At 37.0% G+C, this 25,648-nt stretch overlaps 4 protein-coding genes across 5 annotated transcripts; 2 read left to right on the top strand and 2 right to left on the bottom strand.

Annotated features, from left to right (window-relative positions):
- Positions 1 to 3,779: 3,779 nt before the first annotated feature.
- On the top strand, positions 3,780 to 6,898 carry HWS (Galactose oxidase/kelch repeat superfamily protein). 2 transcript variants are annotated; one of them, XM_059603067.2, is made up of 2 exons: positions 3,780 to 4,182; positions 5,466 to 6,898. In XM_059603067.2, exon 2 carries the CDS (start codon positions 5,492 to 5,494, stop codon positions 6,707 to 6,709), a length of 1,218 nt encoding a protein of 405 aa, XP_059459050.2. In that variant the 5' UTR covers positions 3,780 to 4,182; positions 5,466 to 5,491; the 3' UTR covers positions 6,710 to 6,898. The 2 variants fall into 2 exon arrangements, with proteins under 2 accessions (XP_059459050.2, XP_059459051.2); XM_059603068.2 differs by lacking the exon at positions 3,780 to 4,182 and adding an exon at positions 4,245 to 4,508.
- A 3,728-nt stretch (positions 6,899 to 10,626) lies between these two features.
- On the bottom strand, positions 10,627 to 11,692 carry LOC132188694 (Calcium-dependent lipid-binding (CaLB domain) family protein). The gene has a single exon (XM_059603222.2). It carries the CDS (start codon positions 11,581 to 11,583, stop codon positions 10,744 to 10,746), a length of 840 nt encoding a protein of 279 aa, XP_059459205.1. The 5' UTR covers positions 11,584 to 11,692; the 3' UTR covers positions 10,627 to 10,743.
- A 3,768-nt stretch (positions 11,693 to 15,460) lies between these two features.
- Positions 15,461 to 20,831, bottom strand: BAG6 (BCL-2-associated athanogene 6). The gene is made up of 3 exons (XM_059600238.2): positions 20,621 to 20,831; positions 17,509 to 19,559; positions 15,461 to 17,266 (listed from the first exon to the last, which is right to left on the bottom strand). The coding sequence occupies exons 2-3, from the start codon at positions 19,441 to 19,443 to the stop codon at positions 15,572 to 15,574; spliced, it is 3,630 nt and encodes a 1,209-aa protein (XP_059456221.2). The 5' UTR covers positions 19,444 to 19,559; positions 20,621 to 20,831; the 3' UTR covers positions 15,461 to 15,571.
- Positions 20,832 to 22,621: 1,790 nt separating this feature from the next.
- On the top strand, positions 22,622 to 24,489 carry LOC132188555 (acidic endochitinase). The gene is made up of 2 exons (XM_059603047.2): positions 22,622 to 23,010; positions 23,820 to 24,489. The coding sequence occupies exons 1-2, from the start codon at positions 22,655 to 22,657 to the stop codon at positions 24,346 to 24,348; spliced, it is 885 nt and encodes a 294-aa protein (XP_059459030.2). The 5' UTR covers positions 22,622 to 22,654; the 3' UTR covers positions 24,349 to 24,489.
- The last annotated feature ends 1,159 nt before the right edge of the window (positions 24,490 to 25,648 follow it).

The following is a 25,648-nucleotide window of genomic DNA, read 5'->3' as shown; positions in this document are numbered from 1 at the left end:
ATCTAATGTGACATTTTGAGTGGCACACTACAAAAAAAGTTAACATGCTTTGGGGTTACCTTTCTTGTACGTGTACAATGTACATATAAGATTGCTTACATTAATGGACTAAGATTTTATTAATTGGGACTGATAAAACTTCACAAATTTGCTTAGAAAGGAAAAAAAAAAGCCTCATATATTTTAATACACGAAAAATGTCTTGGATTAAAGATATTTAATGAGTAAAAAGTGTAAATTGAGTATTAATTCTTAAAAAAAAATGGAGAAAAAGGTGGGACACATCAAAAAAAAAAAAGAAGCAATGGAACCAACACACGCCACATTAGAAACCCATTGGTTATAAGATGAAAAAAGATATAATTAGATAAGACATACATGCTTATTGAAAGACCCCACAGATTGCAATCACCAATTGCCACCGATCTTTTGGACCACATGGTTTGACATGGATTGGGACAAATGATGATCACATAAACTGATTTTCTTCCACATTCCGGATTGAATTCCCTCCCATCCACAATTCCTCACAAGACTATGAGCATTTTGAGGTACTTTTGGTTTGACATGTTCCTAGGAGCTTCACTCATTGTTCTCAGCCCATTTGCATGACCAATAAAGCCGCAATAATTCTCTTTTAGATATTGAACCATGTGTTGTCCCTTTTCCTTCATCACCAGCTCCACTAACTCCCTATAAATTGTACCTTTTTCTATCATGCATTAGGTATTGAAAGCCAAGCCTTTGTTCTAAGTAGGGTCAACTCTTCACCAAATTACTCTATAGAGAGGAAATTAAATGTTGCCCACATGCTATATTTTTATAATTTAATTAAATTCGTCTTCTATATTGAAATCCATAGCCAATATAGCTTATAGATAAAAAGCCTCTCTATTTATTTATTTATTTTTATTTTTTTTAATGTCGGAGTTCTCTAAATTATTTTTCGCTGGTGTTAACCTGATTAGGATGAAGGAAAGGGGCAACTCAGTATTTATTATTAATATCATTACTAAATAATAATAATAACTTGGATTAACATATATTATTATGGTTGAGTTCTGTTTGAAACATCACTTTCAGATTCTGGTTACAATTTCTCTTTCATCCCATGTCTCGATGTTTTGAAATGTATCTGGTTGCTTTTCCTCAACGGATTCTAAAGCTATCAAGACAAAACCATGCACATTAGGAAATTGTATGGGAAAGAAAGGTGAATAAACTATTTGAAGTGAGGCATGACTTAATGACCAGAAGGTGGGTTGGCTGGAAAGAGGAGTTTATGGTGGTGTTGCCACTATATACCAACTTTTCTTTTTTCTTGTTTTTTTCACATCTCTGTATATCGTACAAGCAGTATCTGATTGAATTGTTTGAAGGTCAATGCCCACATGGCCTGTGACATGTTCTTTGGGTTGCCTAATGAGCCGCCTGCTGAATTTTCCTTTAATTTCTTCTTTTATATATATATATGGGGGTAGAGAGATGGATGATCAATGTGCTGATGAGGCTCCACTCCACGTACATGCGCATTAGCGATAAAAATACAAATTATTTACAGTAATCCCAATTTTGTTTTTATTGTGAAAATATTGATAGCATTGGAGAAAATAACAACATTCCATCGTGTTTGCACTGCTTGTTTTTTTTTGGAATGAAATTGGAGATCGCGTATCTTACATAGTGCTTCTTCTATTCCTTTACTTGCTTTATCCCTCAGTGCCTTCCTTTAGGTAGAGAAAGAGATTGACGAGACGAAAGAACAGAAGCAAACCTCTTCAAAGTTCATGTTTATCTTCTATAACTAGTAATTAGATGTTTGTCTTCTAGCTTGTAAGAGTATTTTCAGGGTCGGTTTGCGATTTAAAATTGTGATTTTTAAAAACACAGTTAAGCATTTGGTAAAATCACATTTTGACTTTGAAAATCGCAATTTAGCATTTAAAATTATACATTTTTTAAAAAGTACATCATTATCTGCAATTTGAAAATATAAATTTTCTACGTTTTTCAAATCGTTATTTTTTAAAAACACAATTCTAAACAATTCATTTTTTGTGATTTGGTTTAAAATTGCACTTTTTGTCTATGAAATCATAATGCTAAACGCGTTCTTATTTGGCTAGTCGGAGCTGCATACAATTCAACAATTTGAAGAAAATTTTGGTGAGATGATACATCACCAAATTTGCTGCACATTGTTCTAAAAAAATAAAAAAAAATAAAAAAGAAATCTAACATTTTCTCCTCTCAATAAAGAAGTTCTTAAAAAAAAAAAAAAAAGTTAAATATAATAGTGAATGTACATGGTCAAAATAAAGAGTGAGATATAGGTGTTTTGAAAATTTGGGTAGTTAAAATATATTAAATTATCAGTTATCCTAAAATGTTAAGATAGTAGGAAGAGGTAAATTTAATCACTTAACATTTCCCCTCACGTGTGGGTTCAAACTCTCTTTTAATAGGTGAGGCTCAACACGTGGAATATTTAATTAAATGAGGGATGAATTAATTGAGTCAATGTTCAATCCCAGGACCTTTGGCTCTGATATCATGTTAAAGTACAGTTATCCTAAAAGCTTAAACTAGTATGTAAAGGTAAATTTAATTACTTAATAAAATAAAATTTAAAAATAATTTTTTAACTAAAATAGAGATAAAGTATGTTGAGCAAGATGTGAATGCTATAAGAATAAGCACATTAGATTGTTTTGTTAATTAAAGATTTTGCATAATTATGTGCAAATTCATGCATATGACCTAATTAAATCATCCTTATAAGGTTATTATCTATGTTAATTAATAGGAATCAATGCTAAGCAACTATGCTTTTGGTTTTTATTTTATTTTATTTTGAAGATTGTATTAACTAGATTATACAAGATCTCATGCGGCAACCAACGTAAGCCACTAACTATGCTACACGCGTTTGAGCAAGTTTTGGAAGATCTTGCGTGTAAAGAAAGGTGACGGTAGAGAATGAACTCTTTAATCAATCATTGCTTGCTATTTATAATTGTTATATTACTAAATCTTTTAATGCATCGGACAATCTAAGCCTATTTGGAAAGGTAAAAACATAAGGCTATTTTTACCAATGGTGTTGAGACTAAGAGCCCCATTTGGGATTTTCTATTTTTTTATTTATTTATTTTTAATGAGTGAAAACTTTTACAGAAGAACACAAACTTTGCTGTGGATGTATTAAAAGCATTTTTTAAATTCCAAAATGCAATTTCAAATAATTAATGCATTAAAACTGAGTCACGTTTCAGTTAGGTAAAGGAGGCCCAAAGGCACAGTGCATCTCTGACTAGCCGAAAGGAAACCGAGGTCCAGGGGGGGGGGGGGGGTGGTTGGTTTCTTTCACTATTCAAAAGCAAATTGGGAGAAGAAAAGGAGGATACCCATGTGGGCAAGGGCAACGATGGGTAAAGTATATCCCTTGATTTGAGAAAGGGAAATGAAAAATGAATATGTCCAAAACAAAAAGAGGAGAAAAAAATATGGAAATAAAAAATAAAATAGAAATAGAGAAATAAAAAAGGGGGGAGTGGTGGGCAAAGAGGGGCGGCATAATAATATTTTTGGGAATGTATATCTTTTTATTTTTGGTTGGTGGAAAAAATTCCCAAGGGTTTTTTGTTTTTTCTGCTTTCATTAAAATCCCATCAAATTGCTTAAATAACCCCTCAACCCCTCTCTCTCTCTCGCACATCCCTTGTACGCAACCAAACGCTCGTTTACACGCGTCTCTCTTTCTCTCTCTCTAAAGTAAAAGCCACACAACTTCTGTTGGAAAACCGCCCTCCTCACTTCACTCTCTGCCCGTCGTTTTTGTTATATCAAAAAAAAAAAGCCAAGGGAACGACACTCGCACACATACACACTCACTCTCTCTCTCTCTCTCTCTCTATTGGGGTTGCCTAGGCGGGTTTATCGGCCAAATCTAAGCAACCCATTTCTCATTTCTATGTCATTTGAAGGGGATTTTCCTATATAGTCCATTTCCTTTCCTATATGTGCTTTAATGCTTTGTGGAAGGTAGTGGGATACTCCGTGTGAAATATGAAGAAATTTTCTTTTCCTTGATTTAGCATTCACGGGCGTTAAATCTGGAGGCTTTGGCCAAATCTAGGGAGACCCTTTTGGTCAGTGACAGAAGAGAGGTTCTCAAACGAGGTGTGTTCATGATGGGTTTTATTCTGGAAATTTTTTTTTTATTATTATTATTATTTTTTTCTGTTCTTGCCTTTTGAAATTGTTTTCTGTGTTTTTGCTGATCTCTCTGTCTTTTAGCTGTGTTATTGGCTTAGTTATTGATGTTGTCGCTTTTCAGTTATGTGGGGTTTTGATGTTTGATTGACAGCTCTCCGTGGTCCAATCTTTGTCTACTTGAAAGTATTTTTTTAAAAAAAAAATTAAATCGAAAATCTCTCTTAGGGTTTGATGTTAAGAGTACTGTCAGAAAAAACCACAACTTGTTCTTGGACTGGAGACCCATTATGGTGAGAAGTTTCCATTTTATATCAATTTGTTGCTTTGCATTTTCATGCTTTTCCTTAAGCGATTTGCATTTTCTGTTGTTGTTCCTAGAGGAGTTAAATGTAGTTTTTAGTTAGCAGACATATGTCTTGCTTAATTTCCTTTATAATGATATTTTCTCTTCTTGAGTATGTATATGATTTCATTTGTGGCTGCATGTTGTTTCAGTTTGTTATTATTTATTTAGTTAATCTTTTATTTGTATGTATGTAATTTCATATGTGATCGATTATTTATCTGAATATGACATTAATTCCTTTTGGTCATGGATATTACCTCAGTATATCTGAAAAATAGGTTCTGTAATGTTGAATTCTCTCTCATTTCACGATATTAGAGACGTGGGGTTTTTATCTCATATACAAGGGGAATCCATAGCTCCAATAGCGTAGTTACAAATCCCTTGTCATTGGAGACCCTGTAACCCCAAAACAGGGAAGGTGGATAGAATTTGGTTTCAAATCCTAGTGCTTTCAGTTTTAAAGTTTTGATATTTTTGTTGGGTGGTATAATTGTTTCTTTTTTGACAATTTAGTCCGAAGGTTGATTCCTCTTTTTATTAACAAACTCATCGATGAATTCATACCGTCTTTCCTTTTTTTTTTGCAACAGGAAAGTAGGAAACTCAGTTGTGGATTTCTAAATCTGATATGAATTATTTGCTGGATTGTCTTTTTGTTAGCATATTGAATCTGTGTTTTATTTTTTAGTTCCCATGCCTTTTCAATTACTTTACTTTTGATATATTGTTGGATGCTCTTGTTTATGTTGGCCCAAAGCTCCAGGCCTAGGGTTCTATATTTTTTGCGATCTAATGTAAAGGTGATAGTAATCTTGTGATTTGTTTCTTGTTGAGCATCCAAAGTTTCTGATCTCTTTTCCTGTGTAACATAATTTTATTTTAATGTTCTTATGCTCAGGTTATTGGCTTTAACCCCTCTTGGTCATGGAGGGAGAATCATCATGGATCAACCATAGTTTTGATGACATGAAAAGAGAGATTGGAGAGTTTGATTCATTCTCAGAGCTGAATGATGATGGCAATCAAGAAGCTACTGGAGTTTCTCTGGAGTTGATGCTGCCTGATGATCTGTTGGAACGGATCCTAGCCTGTCTTCCCGTTGCAAGCATTTTCAGAGCAGGTTGTGTGTGTAAAAGGTGGCATGAGATTGTTAGTTCGAATAAGTTTTTTTGGAACTTTTCGAATGTCTTGTCACAAAAACCATGGTATTTTATGTTTACAAGCTCTGAAGAACCAACTGGTTATGCTTATGATCCCATCCTTCGGAAGTGGTATGGTATTGAACTCCCCCAAATCAGGGCACCCGATTGGTCCATTGCTTCGTCATGTGGATTGGTTGGCTTCATGGACACTGACAGTAGAAGCGAGCTATATGTCTGCAACCCTATTACCAAATGCTGGAAGAAGCTTGAGGAGCCCCCAGGTTTGAAATTTCCTGATTACAGTGCGCTTGCTATCTCAGTGAACAGGATATCACATGGTTATAATATAACAGTAGTGAAATCTAAGGAAGTCCCTGGAAATTTTTTCCAGTGGGACATCTCAATTCATATTTATGATTCCGAAACAATTATGTGGACAACCTCTTTGACAGAGGTTTTAGCAGGGTGGAGAGGTGGTGATGAAAGTGTGATCTGTGATGGGGTTTTATACTTTCTGATTTATTCAACTGGGAGTGGTGGACCGGAAAATCGTCATGGCCTAATTGCATATAATCTTTCCAGCCGTTCTTCCCATGGTTTGTTGAAAAGGAGTTTTATTCCAGTACCTTGCCCTCTTACATGCGGCCGTCTAATGAGCCTAAAGGGGAAGCTGGTGATGGTTGGAGGAATTGGGAAACAAGATAGGGCTGACATTATTAAGGGGATTGGCATCTGGGTTCTAAATGGGAGGGAGTGGCAAGAGATTGCACGTATGCCTCATAAGTTTTTCCAAGGATTTGGGGAATTTGATGATGTTTTTGCTAGCAGTGGTACTGATGATCTCATATACATCCAGAGCTATGGAGCTCCAGCACTTCTTATCTATGATATGAACCAGAAGCAATGGAAATGGTCACAAAAGTGCCCTGTGACAAAGAGGTTCCCACTTCAGCTCTTTACTGGTTTTTGCTTTGAACCCAGGCTTGAAATTGCTCCCTAATTTGTTTCACTCTAGGTTTATGTGGTGTTATTCATGAATGTCTTAGATTCCCATGGTTTTCTTTTGTTTTCATTTGCATTTATATTCAGTTATTATGAAATTTGTATTCGGAAAAGTTATACACAATGTAAATGCAGATAAAACTGCTTATTCATGATTATGGGGAATATCATTCTTTGCATTCAGAAACACCGCATGGGTTAATACGAGTTTTAGACTCCCTACTGGTATGGTTCTGTGTACGTGACTTCCTATAAGTAAGTTTAAGAACCATTGCTACCACTTTTTCCTTCAGGGTTCCCTTTCTGTTTAATGCTTTAACAAATGTACAGAACTGAACTTCACGTTTGATTGTTAAACAATGGCTTTATCCCCTCATTCAGTTGCATGTCTAAGTCCAAATGTTTGTCTTTTACATATCCCATATCTGATAGTCCTAGGGCTGGGGATCTCCTTCCATCCCCAAGGGAAAATTTGGGGATGGGGGTTCTCTTCTTCTTTTTCAGATTTGGTAATTCTTCCATCCCCAGGTCAAAATCTTGAGATTGGGACCTTTTTTTATTCCCTCTTTCCCAGACACGGGATTTCCTGCAATCCCAAGTTACAAATTTTGAGATGGTCTCCCATGCCAAGTGACTTCATAACTATTTTTCAAGACTTTTTTTTTTTTTTTTTTTTTATAAGTAATAAAAAGTTTTATTAAAAAGCGTAAAGGCGCTCCGGAGTACACTAGGAGTATACAACAGGATCACCTAATTAGAAGGAAAAAATCGAGCAAGAAAATCATCATAACTAAACGACACCGGAAAGACATGCGCAATGGATCAAAGATACAAAGTATGAAAGTAAGAAGCTAAGATGTCTTCTAATGTCTCCTCAAAATCCTCAAAGCATCTATTATTTCTTTCCCTCCATAAATACCAAAAGAAGCAAGTAGGCACCATCAGATCCATCTTCCAATGTCTCCTCAAAATCCTCAAATCCATAAAAACCGCTGCACTCTCCCTCCTCCTCGAAGACCACCAACAGGCGAGTATATCCGAAACCCGTCTCGACATCACCCAAAACAACCCAAACCGACCAAAAAAGGCACACAACAAAGCATAAGCAACCTCACAATGCAAGACTGGTTGCCAAGTTAGGAATAATATGTGCCGGCAAAACCCCTAACATAGTTTGTACTTGTTAGCTGTCTAGACAGTGAGAGATCACCAAGTGGCATATGCCATTGTTCTAAGAATCCACTTGCTGGTGCTAATTTTTTTTTTTTTTTTTTAAAGTACTGTAACAAACAACAAAGCTAGATACTCATAGGTATATATGTCTTTTAAAATGGCATATATATATATATATATATTGTAAAGTAGTTTTTGTTCCAGAACTAGGAATGGCAACTCGTAAGATTAAATTATTAATATAAGATTATATAAGTTAGTTTTAATTCGATTTATTTAATTAAATAAGCCATATTTGTTCCATTCACACGGAATTAGGAGTGGCAACTTGTAAGATTGAGTTATTAATATAAGATTATATAAGTTACTTTTAATCTAACTTATTTAATTAAACGAGTCATATTCTTTAATCATAATCTATTAATTTTATGTTGAATTTGTAATTTTATCCCTAGCATAACTAGGGCAAGATATGCAATTTGTTCACCCATTTTAAATATTATTAATACCCTTTCAAGAAAGGAGAGCTTTTGGGAGTTGGTGGAGGGAGAAGTGTAAGATGGATTTCCTTTGGTTAACAATATTCCATTTTTACTTGGCATCTTAAAGTTGAATTGCCATTTTCTGTAACTAGAAAGGCTCAAACGAATGGCCGACCTCAAACCCCTATTGGTAGCTTCCAAGGCACTGGAAAAGTTAGTCTAGCAGGAGGTTTACAGCTCAGAAAGTGACCCAAGCTGCTGCTACTGGTTTTCTAGACAAATGGAGGATTGTCTTAAATTGACAGCGGCTATTCAATACTCAATAATTCTTCTGTGTTTATTTATTTTGCAAGTTTTATCTTCTCAAACATTAATTAAAAAGTTGGAAGTCTAGAATCGTATCTCCAAGAAAGTGACCTCTTATGAACAAAAAGAATTTTAAAAATAAAATAAACAAATAAAAAGTAAAGAAGAAGATCATAGGCTAATAATACTTGCCAGTTGTATGTGGAGTTTTGGAGTTACTTAAGTACCATTTTGTAAATCTATAGTGATTTCAACAGCCCATCAAAGTTGACCATCTTGCATTATTCTCTCTCTCTCTCTCTCTTTTTTATTTTTTTTTATTTTTTATTTTTTATTTTTATTTTTTAAAAAAAAGAAAAAAATTATCTAAGATTATTAAAAAAGGGAAAGATACAAATGAATGAAAAATATTTGGGGTACTACATTTTTTACAACAACTTTTTTTAGAAATTCAGATGGTGTCATATGGGTAAAAAAAAATAAAAAATTAAGTAGTAAAATTTGACATGTAAATTTAATTATTTAATGACTGACATAATAAGTTCTACGTTAGTTATTAAGAGATTTAAATTAAGAGTTGGACAGTTTTTTTTTTAAAAAAAAAAAATTAAGAGAAAAGATATTGCTTACCACATTATGCGACAATACGCATGAAATTTTGCTACTTTATTAATTTAAGGAGTGCAATGGGGATTGCAGCTTTGGGTTGATGCTCTGTTGTCACCATGAGCATCCATCCTAGTGCCTTATTCTATTTCTGTCTATAAATAGTTATTTAAAACTTACTTTATTTATTTTAGTTATTGGCTTTTCAAATGCACTCTTTGTTTGATTATTTTTTTTTCTTTTCTATATATTATTTAAATAATTATTTTTGAAAAAGCACATTTACCCCTTCAAAACTACATTAATTCTCAAAGCCATTAATATCCTTCTACTGCGGTCCACCGATTATCCTTCTACCGCTCACGCACCCACATGTGAGTAATGAGTATCATGCACTGGCCAGAGCCTTTCCAATGCCTTGCATCGGCCCTTTCCATTGATGATGCTACTGTTTGTTGGGACTTTTTTTTTTTGCTTTTTTGTTTTTTCTTTTGTAAACTTGTTTTGTTGTATTTGTATTTTTGTTTATTGCTGTATTTACTGTTTTGTTCCTTAGGTTTTGTGGGTTTTAGTCTTCTTGTGCCATTGTGGTTTATTCTTGAAGTGGAGGCTCGTAGTACCGGAGATAATACCATTTTGCATCAATAACCCTTTTATGCGGTCTTTTAAAGATGATCAGATCACTTATTTGATCGATTTTTTACTTTTTAATTGTACTCTTGCATTGTTATTGTTTTGGGTTTGTTGTTGAGACTCACTTTCTTTTTAGTGTTTGATCATTTTGTAACCATTTCCCAATTTGATTAGAAAAAGGAAAAAAGGGATTCAACTGGATGTGTTTGCACAAGAGGGAAGGAGGAGGGATTCGGACAATGGATGGACCAATTTTGTTGGGCTTTCAATTCAAATATTCAAAACTCTTATCCTAGCTTAGTAAAATAACAAGCTGTTTGAATCCGGTCCAATAGATCAGGAAGATTAGGTTAATGAATTTCATTTAAGTAAATCCTTAGCCTCAACTCAAGGGAGGTATGAAGTGATGAAATTTTTGCTTAGCATTTGTAGAGGCCTGGCCCATTAAGCAAACTATTCAAAACTATATTTGCCCCGTTTAGACAGTGCATTAACATAACTCATTCTTGGATTCAATGGATTGAAATGCCCATCCTAGCCTATTGCCTGATTTGGGCCCCCAATAATTATGGAAGACATTAATAAATACACAGATTTTGATTCTTGAATTATAGTTTCCCTAAACATTTGTGTCATATAATATCAATCAATTATGTAAAAACAATGCCAGAGTGGACGCAAAGGCTTTCAAATTATTTTCACTGAAAATCTGAACCATCTTTTAACAAAGAAAAGAATTAGTATTCAACCATGTACACTAAAGATGGTTGAACACACGTACCATACTCACAGATTCTCAAGATGATCTCCACCGTTCATCAGCAAATGAGAATCAAAACGAATCAGGACCGTCGTTCACCTTTCCATGTCCTGGGACCCACCCAAGACACCCTGTTTCATCCGACGGGCTAAAATCAAATTTCCTATGCATCAACAAGCCGCACAGCAATCCAGCACCGTCCGATGCACGCAAACCCTTCGTTCCCGCCAATTCTCTAACCCCATTCCAGTCTTTCAGCACAGTTGATGCCGACGACGAGGACGACGTCGAAGACTCACCACCGTCCGAAATATCCCCCGACTCTGCACAAGAATTCTCGCAAGACGCGACGGAAAGTCCATCGCCGTAAGCCCACGACTCTCTCCGGCGCCGGCGCCGCTCGGACTCTCCCACTTGCTCGCGGTATCCGATGGCGGACCTTCCGTCCAATGCTGGGAAATCGGAGCCGACGAACGCCGCTGCTGCGATGTTCAAGACACCTTGGAATCTTCCGGAGGGGCGGCGGATCTGGACGGCGGTGAAGGCTGGGATCCTCGAGCCGGATCGGACGGCGGGCGGGAAGTTGCCGGTAAGGAATCGGACGGTACCGATCCGATGGTGGCGGAGGCAACCGACGGCGTAGATCTCGATGGAGACGGCTGAGGTCTCACTGGAGAGGAACTCCGGGCTGACTTTGAAGAAGAACCTGTCGTTCCAGGTCGGGTTCTCGCCGCCGATCCGGTCGGTTCGGGTCCTGACCTTGTGGCTAGGGTCTACCCAGACGAGTGCGTAGGTTTGCATTCGGCGTAGATTGGCGGAGGGGGGTTTGAGATTCTGCGCTGAGATCAAGTTGATCTCCAAGGCAAGCATGGGCTCTCTCTCTCGCCCCGAAACCCTATCTGCTCTCCTCATTGTTCCGGCAGAATCCACAGCTGTGAATCGATAAAGAAAGACTAGAGATAGTCCCGATCCGATCAAGAAAGAAGAACCAAAAACGGTTCTTGATCGGATTCAAGAAACGAAGTCGCTGTGTAACATGACGCGGAGAGGGAGAAAGATAAGAGTTTACAAAAGAGTGTACGCTCAAGAGATTTCAAGAAGGTGAGTGAGTCACGCAGTGGCGCGTGGACTGTGAATTAACATCTTTCCCCTTAACATATATATGGCTTGTACACTTTAGAAATTGGAATTGATTGTAACTAATTTTCTTATTATTTAAAAAATTGTAATTGATCCCTTAAACTATTAGCCCTCGCGGTTTAGCACATAACTCAAAATAATAATAATAATCATGTTAGATTATAAAAAAAAATCATCGTCCAGAGTCTAGAGACTCACGATAATTTCACATATCAGACCGAAGTTATAATGAACATTTTACACATTTGCTGTTTAAGTTATCAAGAAATTCAAATCGACCGAGATTCTATCGACCAGGACACCAAGTGAAATAGGTTAATAGTTTAGAGAGTCAATTATAATTTTTTTAAAGCTTGAAGAGAGTACATTACAAATTTAGATGGAGTAAATGTAGTTTCCCTTATAACATTAAACAAATAAAAATAGATACAGAAGGAGGGAATGGAAGCTCCAACGATCACCCAGTACAATAGAGTACATTAAAAAATTGACTCGGTCCAATAACTTGTTGGCTCACATATATATAGCAGTATTTGAAGCAGTCATAAGAATGGACAACTTGGTGAGACGCCTGTAGCAACAACAAAGAGACGTGGAAATCACAATAGGAGCTACAAAAGTGCATTAGCTTATAGAAAGGCAAAGGAGGGAGACGAGAAGGGGCGTACGTATATAGCTCATTCGTTGATTTTCAGTTAACATATTTTGACTCTTACACTTTTTGATGACGTGACTGAGTTTTAAAATCCATGTTAAATCAAAATTTTAATACTTATCTATCTTAAATTTAATAGTCATTTTAAAATTCAATTAAAGAGTATAAGAGTGAAATAGAGAGCGAGTGCAGGAGAGTTACTTGAATAATGTTAGAAGTCTCTTTCTCGTGTTACTCTTGCATGTATTCTTTCAAGGATGATGTAGTTCATTGTTAGGAAAATTGATAATTAATTGGCAACCAATTTCTCATCAGCTCTTTGTGCGAAAGACAAGTTTGCCTACGTTCACAAGGCGTGATCCAGTTTCCTTCTTTACTATTGAGAAATATTGAGTACAATAGTACAAGCCTGAACCGCTCAAGTTTAATATTTCAAACTTAAACCCTTAATCCTTTATACATCCCACTCAACTGTCCCTCTCAAATACCCGGTAAAGAAAAACTCTCTACACTTTATAAATGCCACAAAGTGTTCTCACCAATTTGGATTTTTCAGATCCCCAAGGACTGCATGTCCTTTTATAGAGGCTTAATCACGAAAAAAGAGGAGAAACAATTATAATCCAATTACTGCTGGAAAACGAAACCATCATGGATACAAAGTTTTTTCTATGATGAAGATAAGCATTGCAGCCCCATATTTATCCACACACATTTTCTCTAAAAATCCAATTCTAAGTTGTTCTTGGACTCCTTTTAAAACTAACCTTATCCTCTTATAAATAAATATGACTTAAACCCACAAACTTAAATATTGATATTTTCCAGCAATTATCTTCGCACTTGTTGACAATTTGAGCCATTATCAACATTCATGATTGAGCGTTATTAAATTTTGATTAAATTGTAATTTTAAAAGTCACTTTATTTTTGGAAGAACACAAAAATAATACAAGAAAAACTTATAAAATTACTCGTACTAACTTAGTGTCACCTAATGATAAGTAGAAAATCGATGCACACCAAACTCCACCTCTAGATATGGCCTTATTATAACATAAAATAATTTTATACTCAAATTGTAAGCAATTAAAAACTGAACTATGAGTTTAATGCCCATTAATAGAACTGAATTAGCATATGATCATGACTAGCTAGCTACTTAAAGCCTTCAACCCTAAAAACTATTTAGTGAAACAAGAAATAGAGGAGGCCGGAAGACAACAAAACAATCAATGGCGTTAATTTGCTTAATTAGTATTACCATGAGCGTAGGCATCGTTCACAAATTAAAAGAAAGAGAAAAAAGAAGTTTATTATATTGTACGTACGTACATGCAAGAAACAAGATTATGGGCTGCTATCACAGGCGCTTAAGCACAAGAAGGAGTACAGATGTTTCTTGCGCTTATTGGCGCTCCTACTCCCACTTTGATATCCCATGAATTCATCATATTCCATTGCCATATTCGGCGACGTAGAATCCCCAACGCATGATATGTATTCCTTAACACCCAACTCCACCTCCAACATTCCCTTAATTTTGGAGCCCTTGTACACATTAACCCAAGTCGATGCCCCATCATCATCGTCGTCGTCATCATCATCATCAGTAGTAGTATCCTTGTTGGTGTCATACATGTTATCATACCTCGGATCCTCATCATCGTCCGAGGAGCTGTTGTGATCAGTATCGTATTCGCACGCTTCTTCATCTCTTTTCCCTTCAATCTCGGCGCGCTTAAATAGTGAGGTTAGGTCGCACTCGGCCGTCCCTATCAGCGAGTCTCGAAGCAACCTACGTGCCCGGAAAACCTCGAACCTGCACACACAAGAGTTGTCGGAGATTGAAAAAACAAACTTGTCATCCCATACGGGTGTTGACCCTCCGGTGGAATTAACCTTTGTTTGGAGCTTCGTTTCTGGGCGGATATATGCATTCGCATAGGTCTTTACATTGCTCATAGTCTTCAGACGAGCGGATTTAATCCTGACTTCCAAAAGTCTGAATTTTCCGCTCATGGAATTGGAAATTGCCATGGAAAATCCTTAGGAAATTAAGGAAAAGGCAGCAGATTTTATAAGTTTAATAGAAGTACTCCACCGGTTTCGATCGAGTTTCAATATCGATAGAAGGTTTTGCAATAAATACTTTGATGGGTGCATGGGGAAAAAAAATACATCCTTGTGTCCTGGTTCTAGTTGGACTCGAAGAAGTTTTATTTTTTATTATTTTTTTTAAAAAAGGGTACGTAGGGGGTTGGGTTTCTCTCACTCCATGTGGAATCTTGTACACCATTTGAGGTAAAACTTGCAGATAGGAGGGTCCTACAGTACCAATGTATGTGCCCTAAAGTGAACGACTAAATTGAGTATCAAATTTATGTTGAAGTTTATTGGAACAGGATGGAAATGACTCTCAAGGCGAAATACAGTAATTGTAAGAAGACCCACAATGGAGAAGGCTAAATTATCTATGGAAAATGTTTCAATAATCAATCTTGAGGATAAGATTGTTTTAATTCAGGGCAGAGGAATGATAGGATATATTCTCGAATAATCCCCTGATTTGCTTCCCGATTCCTCTTGATTTTGTTTGGTTTCTATATTGGGCTTGTTTTGCCCCTATAAATAAGCTATATTTGTAGAGGCCCAACCCTTGCAAACGATTTTAGTTTGATAAGAACTTACGCTTCTTAAATTACCAATCTATCCTGTGATCCAGTTTCTAATCTCTATTTTTATTTTTATTTTCCTATAAATCCTATCCAAGACTTTCTGAAATCACCTGCTGTTATGTCTACTCTTACTGTACACAATGGGATCAGCTAGATAAACGCCATAACAAAGGTAACTTTTTTCCAGTGTATAAAGGCAAGTGTTATTAGTTCTAAATGCAAATTTGCCATAAGCAGAAGGCGTTTCAAATTGTCTAATTTAGTAAAATATAATAAACAACATTATCTCTTTGGCAAGTCTAGTGCAAGAGCAGAGTTAAATATCATAAAACCAACAAATTATGATGGGAAAATATGATACACCACTAACAAATATAAAAACATGACAGGTTTAGGATACAATATAACTCAACCATGCACAATTGGTTTACATTGCAACACCAACACCCCTCTCCTTCAGGGGTTTATTTACAGGTTTGACACAAAATCTAGATGGTCCATACTGTCTTGTCCTCAGTTTTTTCCTCCTAGACAACTTTTTCTCCAAGTCTTTCACTCTTGCATTCAGGTTGGATATAACAGTCAGCTGCTCTTTTCCTGCTTCCATCAACCTCTCCATTATCTCCTTCAATTTCTCATTCTCTTCAACAAGCCTTTTATCACTTCCCAAACCTAAGTCGTGTTCATCAACACATACCTTTTCCACTTCAACCTTCTCCACATGCAGTGGAGCCTCATCCTCCTTGACAGTTTCAGATCCATTAGTCTGGTCAATCTCAACTTCATCCTGGCTTTCTTCTCCTGCCTCTGGTGCCGCTTTATTCTCCTCTCCGATTGCCACAGGCTGCTCGTCATGATCATCTTTATTTTCAAAATTTGGCACTTCTGTCTCTGTAGTAACCCCTGTATCTGCCAGTACAGGGGAGCAAGTATAGTTAACATCATTTACTCCTCCAAATAAATCTCCAGGCACTTCACCGCGGCCTTCTGTCTCAACTACTGAGATGATAGGCTGGGGTTCTGCCGACTCAGAGACAACCGAGCACTCTGACGGTGGCTCCACTGCTACTTCAAGAGTTGAATCTGGAGATTCAACAATAATCTGCTCCTCCTGAGGGACTTCGAGTGCCTGCTGCTCAAATTGAGTTAGAACTTGAGTTTCATCATTTGGGGAAGTCACATTAAGTGCCACATCGCATTTCCTCCCTCCATCAACTTCAACTTGTTCATGCTTCTTGAAATCGGAAACTGCAGGGCCTTCTTCAATTACTCTCTCTGGTAATTCTTCTAACTGATCAGCCTCTGGTCCTTCATTAGTTGTCATCAGATCATCAACTTTGGCTGACAAAGCGACATCACTAGACACATTGGATTCCACTCCACTCTCTTGGACTTCATTAGTCACCAATCTGACTTGTTCATCCTTCTCAGACTCAAAAACAGTAGGCTTCTCATCAGTTACACCGTGCAGCAGCTCTTCCATCTCCTGTACAGGAATACCATGTAAGGGACAATCAACATCAGATGATGTTCCCATAATCCGTGCCTCAGATTTAAACTTGTCTTCTCCAAACAAAGGAAGTTCAGTGGACTGTTCAAGCTCAGAATATAGGGTATTCTCCTTTTCTATATTTTTCAGCTCCACTTGACTAATATCAAGCTCAACATTAACCACCTCATCAATTTGCTCCATATTTTTCTGTAGCCCAGCCTCTTTGGGTAGGACACCACTTGCCACCGGTAGACTTCTATTTTCAACTTCAGATTTCTCATTCCCCTCCTTGTTGGCAAATGGAGATCCCAAATTTTTCTCCATTTGGGAGCTGGACAAAGTGGTCGTGTCAAGAAGCAAACTTTCATGTGACTCCATCAATTCTTGATTACTATTGCAGTTTTTATCAAAAGTGCTTTCCCCAGGTTCTGCTGCTGCCTCTGTTCCCTCCTCTTGCATGCAAGAACCACTGTGGGTCTCAACAGGATGCTGTTCCATATGCTCCGAGGTCGATGCCTCCTCGATAGCTTCTTCAGACAACTTAATCATCAGAGAATCCAGCTTCTCATGTAGGGTTACAAGCTCCTTCGCCAAGGATTTTCTAATATCTCTAACGGTTGGGTGCAAGCCCTGATCACATGGTAAGAAACAAGTAAGTATAACATAAAATTCAATATTCAGAAACAATGACCATTTTCCCTGCTCTTCTTTTTTTTTTGGGGGGGCAACAAGTATTTCAGGAACAGGACACTAATAAACAAGACAAATAGCCTAGCAAAAACAGAAACAAAAACATGATCGTTGTTCTTAATTTCATTTATGATGTAACAAGGTACAAGAAAAAACAAGAAGTAAGGATTTAAAATACAAACCTGAATTGTATCCAGTTTTAGCAGAAGCCGCATTATGGTTTCTCCAATTACTGCAATTTGCTTGTTGTCTATTTGGAGATCAGAAGACGACTCTAGAATTTGAATACGATTTCGAACATCAAGCATCTGATGACGAACTTCAGCTATTTGCTTCAGTTTCTTCAATGGCTCCCGTTTCCTCACCTCATAACCACGGTAGGCAGACTGAATACGCATTGCAGCTTCTTCATCAGGCAGGGTCTTTTTCTCAAGTTTACCTTCATCGCCAGCTAACTTAGCAGAATCGTTCACTTTCTTTGCTTCATTTGGTTCCTCAGTTGTGATATCTCCTGCCCTTCTCACTCCTTTATCCTCTTGAATCTTACATTCTTCACCATCTTTTCCAGTTTCCTCTACAGTTTGCTTCACTGATACCTCCTCTTGAGAACCCTTTGGCAAGTTAACAGGAATCTGAGTTTGAGATTGGCCTCCCTGCTCTCCATCATTGTCTTTACTGGTTTTCCCTTCCATCACCTCAATAACCTTCTCCTTTCCGTATGTCTCCATCTCCTTGCCGCTGTTTAAAATACTATTCTGAGATCTTGAATCTTGATGAGGGTTCTCATTCAAGGCTGATGACGTGGTGGCCCTGAAAGCGTCATTTGAATGTCCTTTGAGATGAGGAGGACTAAGAGATCGCAAATTGCCATATCCATTTTTCTTCCTTGGCAAAGGATCAACTCTCAAACAAACAGGAGATAACTTGGGCGTCTTTGGTGGGGATGAGTATTGCCTTTTACTGCTGGTACCAGAAGCCTTGTCCGTTGTATTAACAGATCTTCCTCTGCTATGAGTTTCCTCAGAACTTTCCTCCTTATGCGATTCCATTTTCTTCACTGGAATATTTTTCTGATTAGTAGTTTTTTCCTCCACCGGAATGCTTTTCTGATTGGCAATTTTTTCCTCCATAGTCGGTGAACCACCCTGGTTCTCAAATTTCTTTTCATTTGCTTTAGGTGAATTTGTGAAATCATCACTTCGAGGAGGATTTACCGCGATGGAATTATAAATATAAGGTGGCTCTATGGCAGATTCTGGCTTAGGATCCATCTCCTTCGTGTCCTCCTTTCCAGCTTCCTCCTGCTTATCATGGTATGGCATCCAGATAATGGGAAATGGGAATTGCCTCGTCTTGTCCTCATTTTGCTGATTCTGAGTTCTCTTCCCATCTCCACCCTGCATCAAAGAATCATTTTTGTTCATGTCGAAAGGGAGCAATCCATTCCAGACTCTTGGCTCACATTCATTAGATTTCAAACTCTCAGGAGGCTTCATTGCACACAGAACCTTGTCGGCCTCTACAGCCTTTGATTCGCATGGCTCTCCATCTTCCTCGTTATTCATGTACTCTTGCGGAATCCACACAATTGGATATGGATAATTTTTCATCTGAACAGGAACCACAGAATTACTCCCTTTCCTTTCGACATCTGGCTCCTTCTCCTGGATCTTCGCACCTTTATCTTCCTTCTGGTTGTGAGTGTGATTAGGACAACCACAGCAATGATAGTTTCTGGGCATATTCTTGTCATACTCGTATCTAGGCAGATCCATCGAGTAGTGCGGAGGAGGTACATCATGAACAGGGTGGTACGCTTCATGATATGCAGGATGACCCCCACAACAATGCATTGGTGACAATGGTGGAATATGTGGATAAAGAGGTCTAAAATTATAATAACCAGAGAAGCTGTTATGATTACAGAAGGAATTCCACGGCATTGGGTAATTATAGTTGCCACCACAAGGCCAAGATTCATATGCAAGATAAGGCTTGGTGGGATCAATCCTCATATGAGGTGGAACCACTTCGAAGCCTGGATGATAATACTGAGTGAAAGGCATTTGGGTTTTCTGGTGGGGGTACGAGTCCATGCATCTGTAAACAGGCATCATTTTCCCCAGATTCTTAAAGGTAGAATCACTTTGAAGCGCTGGGAAAAAGTTGCAATCCCTTGCTCAGTAAACTACCACGGGTTCTGGCAGTTTATAACAAAAAGCGAACACAAGATCTGATGGGCAAAGAGAGGACAACTTAGTCCAGAATCACAGAAGTGATTGAGAGGGAAAATCAACGGAAACCAAAAGATTTAGCACCGAAGAAAAATCACATGGACGGAATAATGACCATATTGTCCATTGTTACAAACAATTAGAACGAAAGAAGGAAGAATTTCATGAAGAAAGCTACTTTTTATGCAAGAAATAATCTCCAGCAGTACATACAGCTACATGAGCAATCCAAAACCAAAACTACTTAATTCAAAGCACAAGAAGAAAAAAATCTCCATATGCTATCAACTGGTTTAATAAGATTCAATGACTATATAACAATTACTTGTCAAAAATCTGGTGAACATATTCAAAGAAAATTACAAAGGTACCATATATACACCATCCACATAGACCAAAAAGCAAAAACTCAAAAAGTTTTCAAAGAAATAGTCCTAAAAATGCACGTAGAAGAGGGAATTTAACCATACTATAAAACTGATAAGAGCTGAAAGATTATGCCATTAGTAAATTGCATGTCACACAAATATTTTGAATTTACACTTTTGGTCGTCCAATTTTCATTACTGTTTCACGGCGCCACTCTTTCAGCATGAATAGGGATGAAAACATACAGTTAAAACAATGATAAAAGTTGAAGGACAGAGTTGTAACAACTGAATAAACACGACCAAATAGAAACATCAGAGAAAAACATGTAAGCTCCCAAGTTCTAAACTCTTATCTTGCTTTACCACATAGAATTGAACCAGAGAGTTGGCAGAAACCAATTGACGTTCGAAATAATATACAAATGAAAAGACTCAGAACTACTCGGTGTCGTGTCAATTTCCAAATCCATTTCCATTTCATCTTACTTTCCCACATTCCCATACCCACCAAACAGAGCACTACTTCAAAACGGCCAATATAAGCTAGAAAATTTAAATTTCATACATTTTTCCCAACAAACAAACAGAGCATTCTAACATCCACTGCCTGAATTCCGCTACCCTTCCTACTCTCTCATCAGCAACCAAACAGAACATACTTCAAAAGAGAAGAGAAATCAATGACTTACGTTCTCTTTCCTCGACGGAAAGAAGAGAAAACGCAGGAGCTCCACCACAACGGTTCCCCACAATCCGAATGACTCGGTTATCGGCGCGAAATCCGTCCACCAACCCAGCAAACTGCGATTCAGATTCTTGTAGCTCTCTGTCTCTCTTACTCGCGATCAGTGCTTTGTTTTTTCCGAGATCAAAGTGACCTGGACAATAGCCTTTTATACTGATTACGGCACAGAAGGAGTTCGAGAAAGAGAAAGATCTTTCCTCTTCCAGATCTTTCGCGCGTCTCCATCTGGCGAACTGCTAGAGTCTCTGGACCTTTCTTGCCACGTGTGTGTACTTTGATAATGTCACAAAAAGGTTCGGAAAGTCAACAAAGTTAGGAGTAGTCCATTGCGTGGCAGTCTATAAGTGGGCTATTGCATGGGAGTGCAAGGGTTGTAGAAAAGCTTGATTGCAGGGGAATCTGATTCAGGCCCATCCCACATAGATTAATTTGGGTCTACGACCCATCGTGGGCCTTCACCATCAAGTCAGCCTGCCGGTTACTCTCCAATCAGTGGCTGTAGTCCACAGTCCTCTTCGGCCCAATCTTTGGAAATTTTTGTGGAAGATTCACCTGCATGAGCGGCTGAAGATATCCTCTCTTCTAAGGTGTGGCTCTCTGAAATGCTCTCCTCTCATCTCCCCCAACCTGTCTGCTCCCTTTGCTAAGGAGATGATGAATCTTTGGAATGCATCAATTTCATTAGAAGCAATCATATATAAGAGTAATGTTATAGATTACATTTTTATCTTTCAATTATTTTATAATACGGTTGAACTTCGTGGTTTAAGTAGCTAACAATCATTCGGTATATTCAGCAAAGAGATAAGAAATATTTCTTAGGGCATGCTTGGTATGCGGAATAGAACCCTCTAATGAAATTACTATTCCATCATTTGCTTAGTGTTTTTTTTTTAAGGTAAAGTCCACTTAACCCTCTCAAACTGCTACTTCAATGACAATCTACCCCTCGAACTATCAATTGCGACAATTTACCTCATAAACTACCAAAACAATGACAATGTACCCCTAAATGCTAGCAAACTGACGAAATTACCCCTATAGAATTTTCAATAAGATAAAAATACCCTTAAAATTTTGACAAAAAAAAAAAATTAGTATTTTAGTATTTATTTTAGTAAGGGTAATTTTGTCATTTTGTTAAAATTGGGGGTAAATTGTCATTGTTTTGGTAGTTTGGAGAATAAATTGTTGCAATTGAAAGTTTGGGGTATAGATTGTCATTGGGGTGGTAATTTGAGGGGGGTAAAATGGACTTTACCATTTTTTTTAATTAAAAAACAAAAACAAAAACAAAATTGCCTTAAAAAAATGTAAATTTGAATTGTATTATAATGATGTTTTAAAATATTTTATTAAAATATGATTCCATTCACATCGTATTGCATTGTACCAAACAAATTAATAGAAATAATAACGACATAAATAATTATTTCATTTCAATTTCTTTCATTCTTCTTATAGCTAATATCTTTCTCAATAGAATAGTCATTTTGCGCACTTTGCTTATTTTATACGTTTCCTTAAATGTTACGGTGATAAGGTGATTACTAAATGCACAATCAGTTTGGGTTTGTCTTGACGTATTGCATCCGGCAATAAAGACTTTTTTCCACACGGCAGCCACCTTCCAAATTCTAGGTACTTGGAGCGCGGAGGAATAGAAAATCTAGACAGTTGAGCCCATAGGGTCTTAACTCTTAAGTTTGCTTCTTTTTCAACTACTTTAATGTGGTTTTTTGACTATTGAATATAGTTCACATTAACTTTCCCTACATGAACTTCAAGTCTTCAACGTATACAGCAAGAAAAATCAACGCGAAAGTTCGGCCATTTTGCGGGAATCTTCTGCCACAAAACGTATTGACTGGGGCTTAATTAAGTAGTATTTTGGTCTTTCCCACATATGCCTATAAATAGATCCTCCTTCACCATTGATTCTCAGGCCAAGCAGCAACTAATTAAGCAAAGCGCAGTAATGACTCGGCAACTACAAAACCCATTAGCCTTGTTCTACCTTTTACTCGTTGTCCTGATCAATGGCTCCCAAGCGGGCGTAATCACGGTGTACTGGGGCCAGGATGTAAATGAGGGCAGCTTGGCTGATGCTTGCGCCACAGGCAATTATGGCATTGTGAACATAGCTTTCCTATCCACGTTTGGCAATAGTCAAACCCCCTTGATCAACCTTGCCGGCCATTGTGATCCAACCAGTAATGGGTGCACCGGTTTAAGCAACGACATCAAAACTTGCCAAAACCAGGGTATCAAAGTCATTCTTTCTATTGGAGGCGGTGCTGGTAGCTATAGCCTTTCCTCGGCTGACGACGCCAGGCAAGTATTAATGCTTAATGTCATTGTAATTTTGTTGACGTTCTACTTCGATCTTATTTTTAAAATGACATTATATTTCAAAGAGGCTTATTACACAATCAACTCTTTCTGAAAATTCAATAGGTCAATCATTAGATTTATGAACTCATGTGGGTTTTACAAAAATTTAATGATAAATTCATCTATTCACTACATGGGGATGGTTGAAAGATGGTCCAAAGAATGAATTTTATTATTTCTCTATTTCAAATATGAAATTCCAAAAAGTTTCGGTTTATCTGTCTTTCTTTTCATTTTTAAAGTATATATAGTACACATATTTTAATGGTTTGTCACTGAGTGAAAGCTAAGGGATAGTGTTTATGGATCGTATGCAAAATAGTTATAAGATAATAATGTGTTCTAGCATTACTTTATATATATATATACATGCTTTTCGTGTTCGTGTGTTAAGTAATTTGGATCGTTGTCGACAAATGAGTATAAGACTATTAAATCAACCATAATCCGGCCAATTTAATTAAACGGTTCAGACCCCTCAACCATAATCTACTAATTTCATGTTTGGTTCGTATCTGATTCACGGATTATTTGAAAAATTGTCATCCGTTATGTCTTGTGTCGGATTCAAATTATGTCGAAACATGTGTATAAGATTATATATACAAGTCAATCATAACCTGACCTATTTTGATTATACAAATCAGACTTCTTAACCTCAAACTACTAATTTTACGTTAGATTTGTGGGTCGTACGTGGCTCGTGAGTGAAGGCTAGGGGATTAACAGTGTTCATTGATAATGTGCAGGAGTGTTGCAAACTACTTGTGGAACAATTTTCTTGGGGGCCAATCAGACTCTCGTCCATTAGGTGATGCAGTCCTAGATGGCATTGACTTTGACATTGAGGGAGGCACGAGCCAGCATTGGGACGAGCTCGCAAAGGCCCTATCAGAGTTTAGCCAACAGAAGAAGGTCTACTTAACGGCGGCTCCACAGTGTCCTTTCCCAGACGCTTGGCTAGGAGCTGCAATAAACACAGGCCTATTTGACTACGTTTGGATCCAATTTTACAACAATGCCCCGTGTGAATATTCTGGCAATGCCGACAACCTTAAGAGCTATTGGAACAATCAATGGAGCACAATTCAAGCTGGTCAAATATTTTTGGGGCTACCTGCAGCCTCAGCGGCAGCTGGGAGTGGCTACATACCGTCCGACGTGCTTATCAATGACGTGTTACCTTCTATTAAGAGTTCTTCGAAATACGGGGGTGTTATGCTTTGGTCGAGGAGTTTTGACAATGGCTATAGCTCAGCTATTAAGTCTAATGTTTAAACTACTTTGCTAGCTAGCTCCTAATTACTAAACAGTTTCATTTTACATGTTTCACTTTATATATGAGATGTAATAATAAAACAAAGCATATCTACGTAATAAAACATGGAGCAGAAAGATTAGCCGGTTAGCCGGTTTTTATCTATAATTTGTTCGATTTATATATATATATATTTTACCACATTGTGAGTTAGTGCTTGGGAAGAAAACAAATAGGAGCAAAAGAAATTAATGAATATGAATGCTTCTCAGTTAGCCAATATGGAAAATATAAATTTTCCCAAAAAATTAGAAGCATAGTATTGAGAATGGCAAAATGGCAACATGCATGTACTATTTCGTATTGCACAAAATTAACTACGCTCAAAGTTGTTATCGCAGAAATGTTTACCCAAAACTCAGAAGGGAAAAGGAAGAAGAGAAAAATGTAATTTTTTTGTTACGACCCAAAACGCACTACTTGTCACATCTATATCATATTCCAAAAAAAATTAATCAAAGTTACAATTTAAATTCTATAAAATTACTTATAATACTCGAAGCACGTCTAAATTACAGTCGTTCTGCTTAAAGTTCAGCAATGTTGTAACTGAACCTTAAACTCTAGCCTGCCATCAGCTCCAACGAGTATTTAAAACTCTGTTCATGTCTGATTTCAATAACCGTAATGATGCAGTGTGGTATAATGGTTCACAGTTTAAACAATTACACAAGCTAGTTACAATTCTTTTACAAAATCAAGAATTCTAGGAAAAATCGAAGAAAATTTACCTCTAGGAAATTTCTTATTGAAATGTAAGAATAAGCAGCATTGCATAACTTGTCGGCCAAAACGTCCTTATTAAGCTTTAATAGAAAATAGGGTCGTATTTTTAAAAGAAACAAGGTCAATAAATACCATATATATTGCGATCTCGATTGAAAACTAGATCAATCTAAATATGAAAATATGCATAGAATCCTAAGAAAACATGAATTTTGATTATCAAAGTATTAATATAATTTATTTTATATCTTTTCTTCCATCCTACTTTCTTTTAAAGAAAAAGAAAGAGAAAGAGAAAGAGAAAGCCAAAGGGAAAAAAGAAAAAGACAAAGACAAAGAGAAAGAGAATAAAGATAATAAAGATTTCCACGAGTTATATTCTAAAGCAGAAAGATGCCTTAATTTCTTTTAAAGAATTAATTGCATATCGTTAAAGAAGACTTAGAGTAGCTTCATTTTGATTTTTTTCTAAGTTTAAGGAATAAATTTATTTTTTGTTTCCCTATCAAAATATATTTTATAATAACTTTCTTT

The sequence above is a fragment of the Corylus avellana genome, chromosome 6 (genome assembly GCF_965113065.1).
Source record: "Corylus avellana chromosome 6, dhCorAvel1.hap1.2, whole genome shotgun sequence".
In the NCBI taxonomy this organism is placed as follows: Eukaryota; Viridiplantae; Streptophyta; class Magnoliopsida; order Fagales; family Betulaceae; genus Corylus; species Corylus avellana.
The sequence above is the reverse complement of the archived record's forward strand: the minus strand, read 5'-3'. Positions and strand labels throughout refer to the sequence as shown.

Excerpts from the sequence above, each read along its gene's own strand:
- HWS (XM_059603067.2), top strand. The coding sequence starts at position 5,492 with ATGGAGGGAGAATCATCATGGATCAACCATAGTTTTGATGACATGAAA.
- LOC132188694 (XM_059603222.2), bottom strand. The coding sequence starts at position 11,583 with ATGAGGAGAGCAGATAGGGTTTCGGGGCGAGAGAGAGAGCCCATGCTT.
- BAG6 (XM_059600238.2), bottom strand. The coding sequence starts at position 19,443 with ATGATGCCTGTTTACAGATGCATGGACTCGTACCCCCACCAGAAAACC. Across the intron at positions 17,267-17,508 it reads TAAAACTGGATACAATTCAG|GGCTTGCACCCAACCGTTAG; the intron begins GTTTGTATTTTA and ends CCATGTGATCAG.
- LOC132188555 (XM_059603047.2), top strand. The coding sequence starts at position 22,655 with ATGACTCGGCAACTACAAAACCCATTAGCCTTGTTCTACCTTTTACTC. Across the intron at positions 23,011-23,819 it reads TCCTCGGCTGACGACGCCAG|GAGTGTTGCAAACTACTTGT; the intron begins GCAAGTATTAAT and ends GATAATGTGCAG.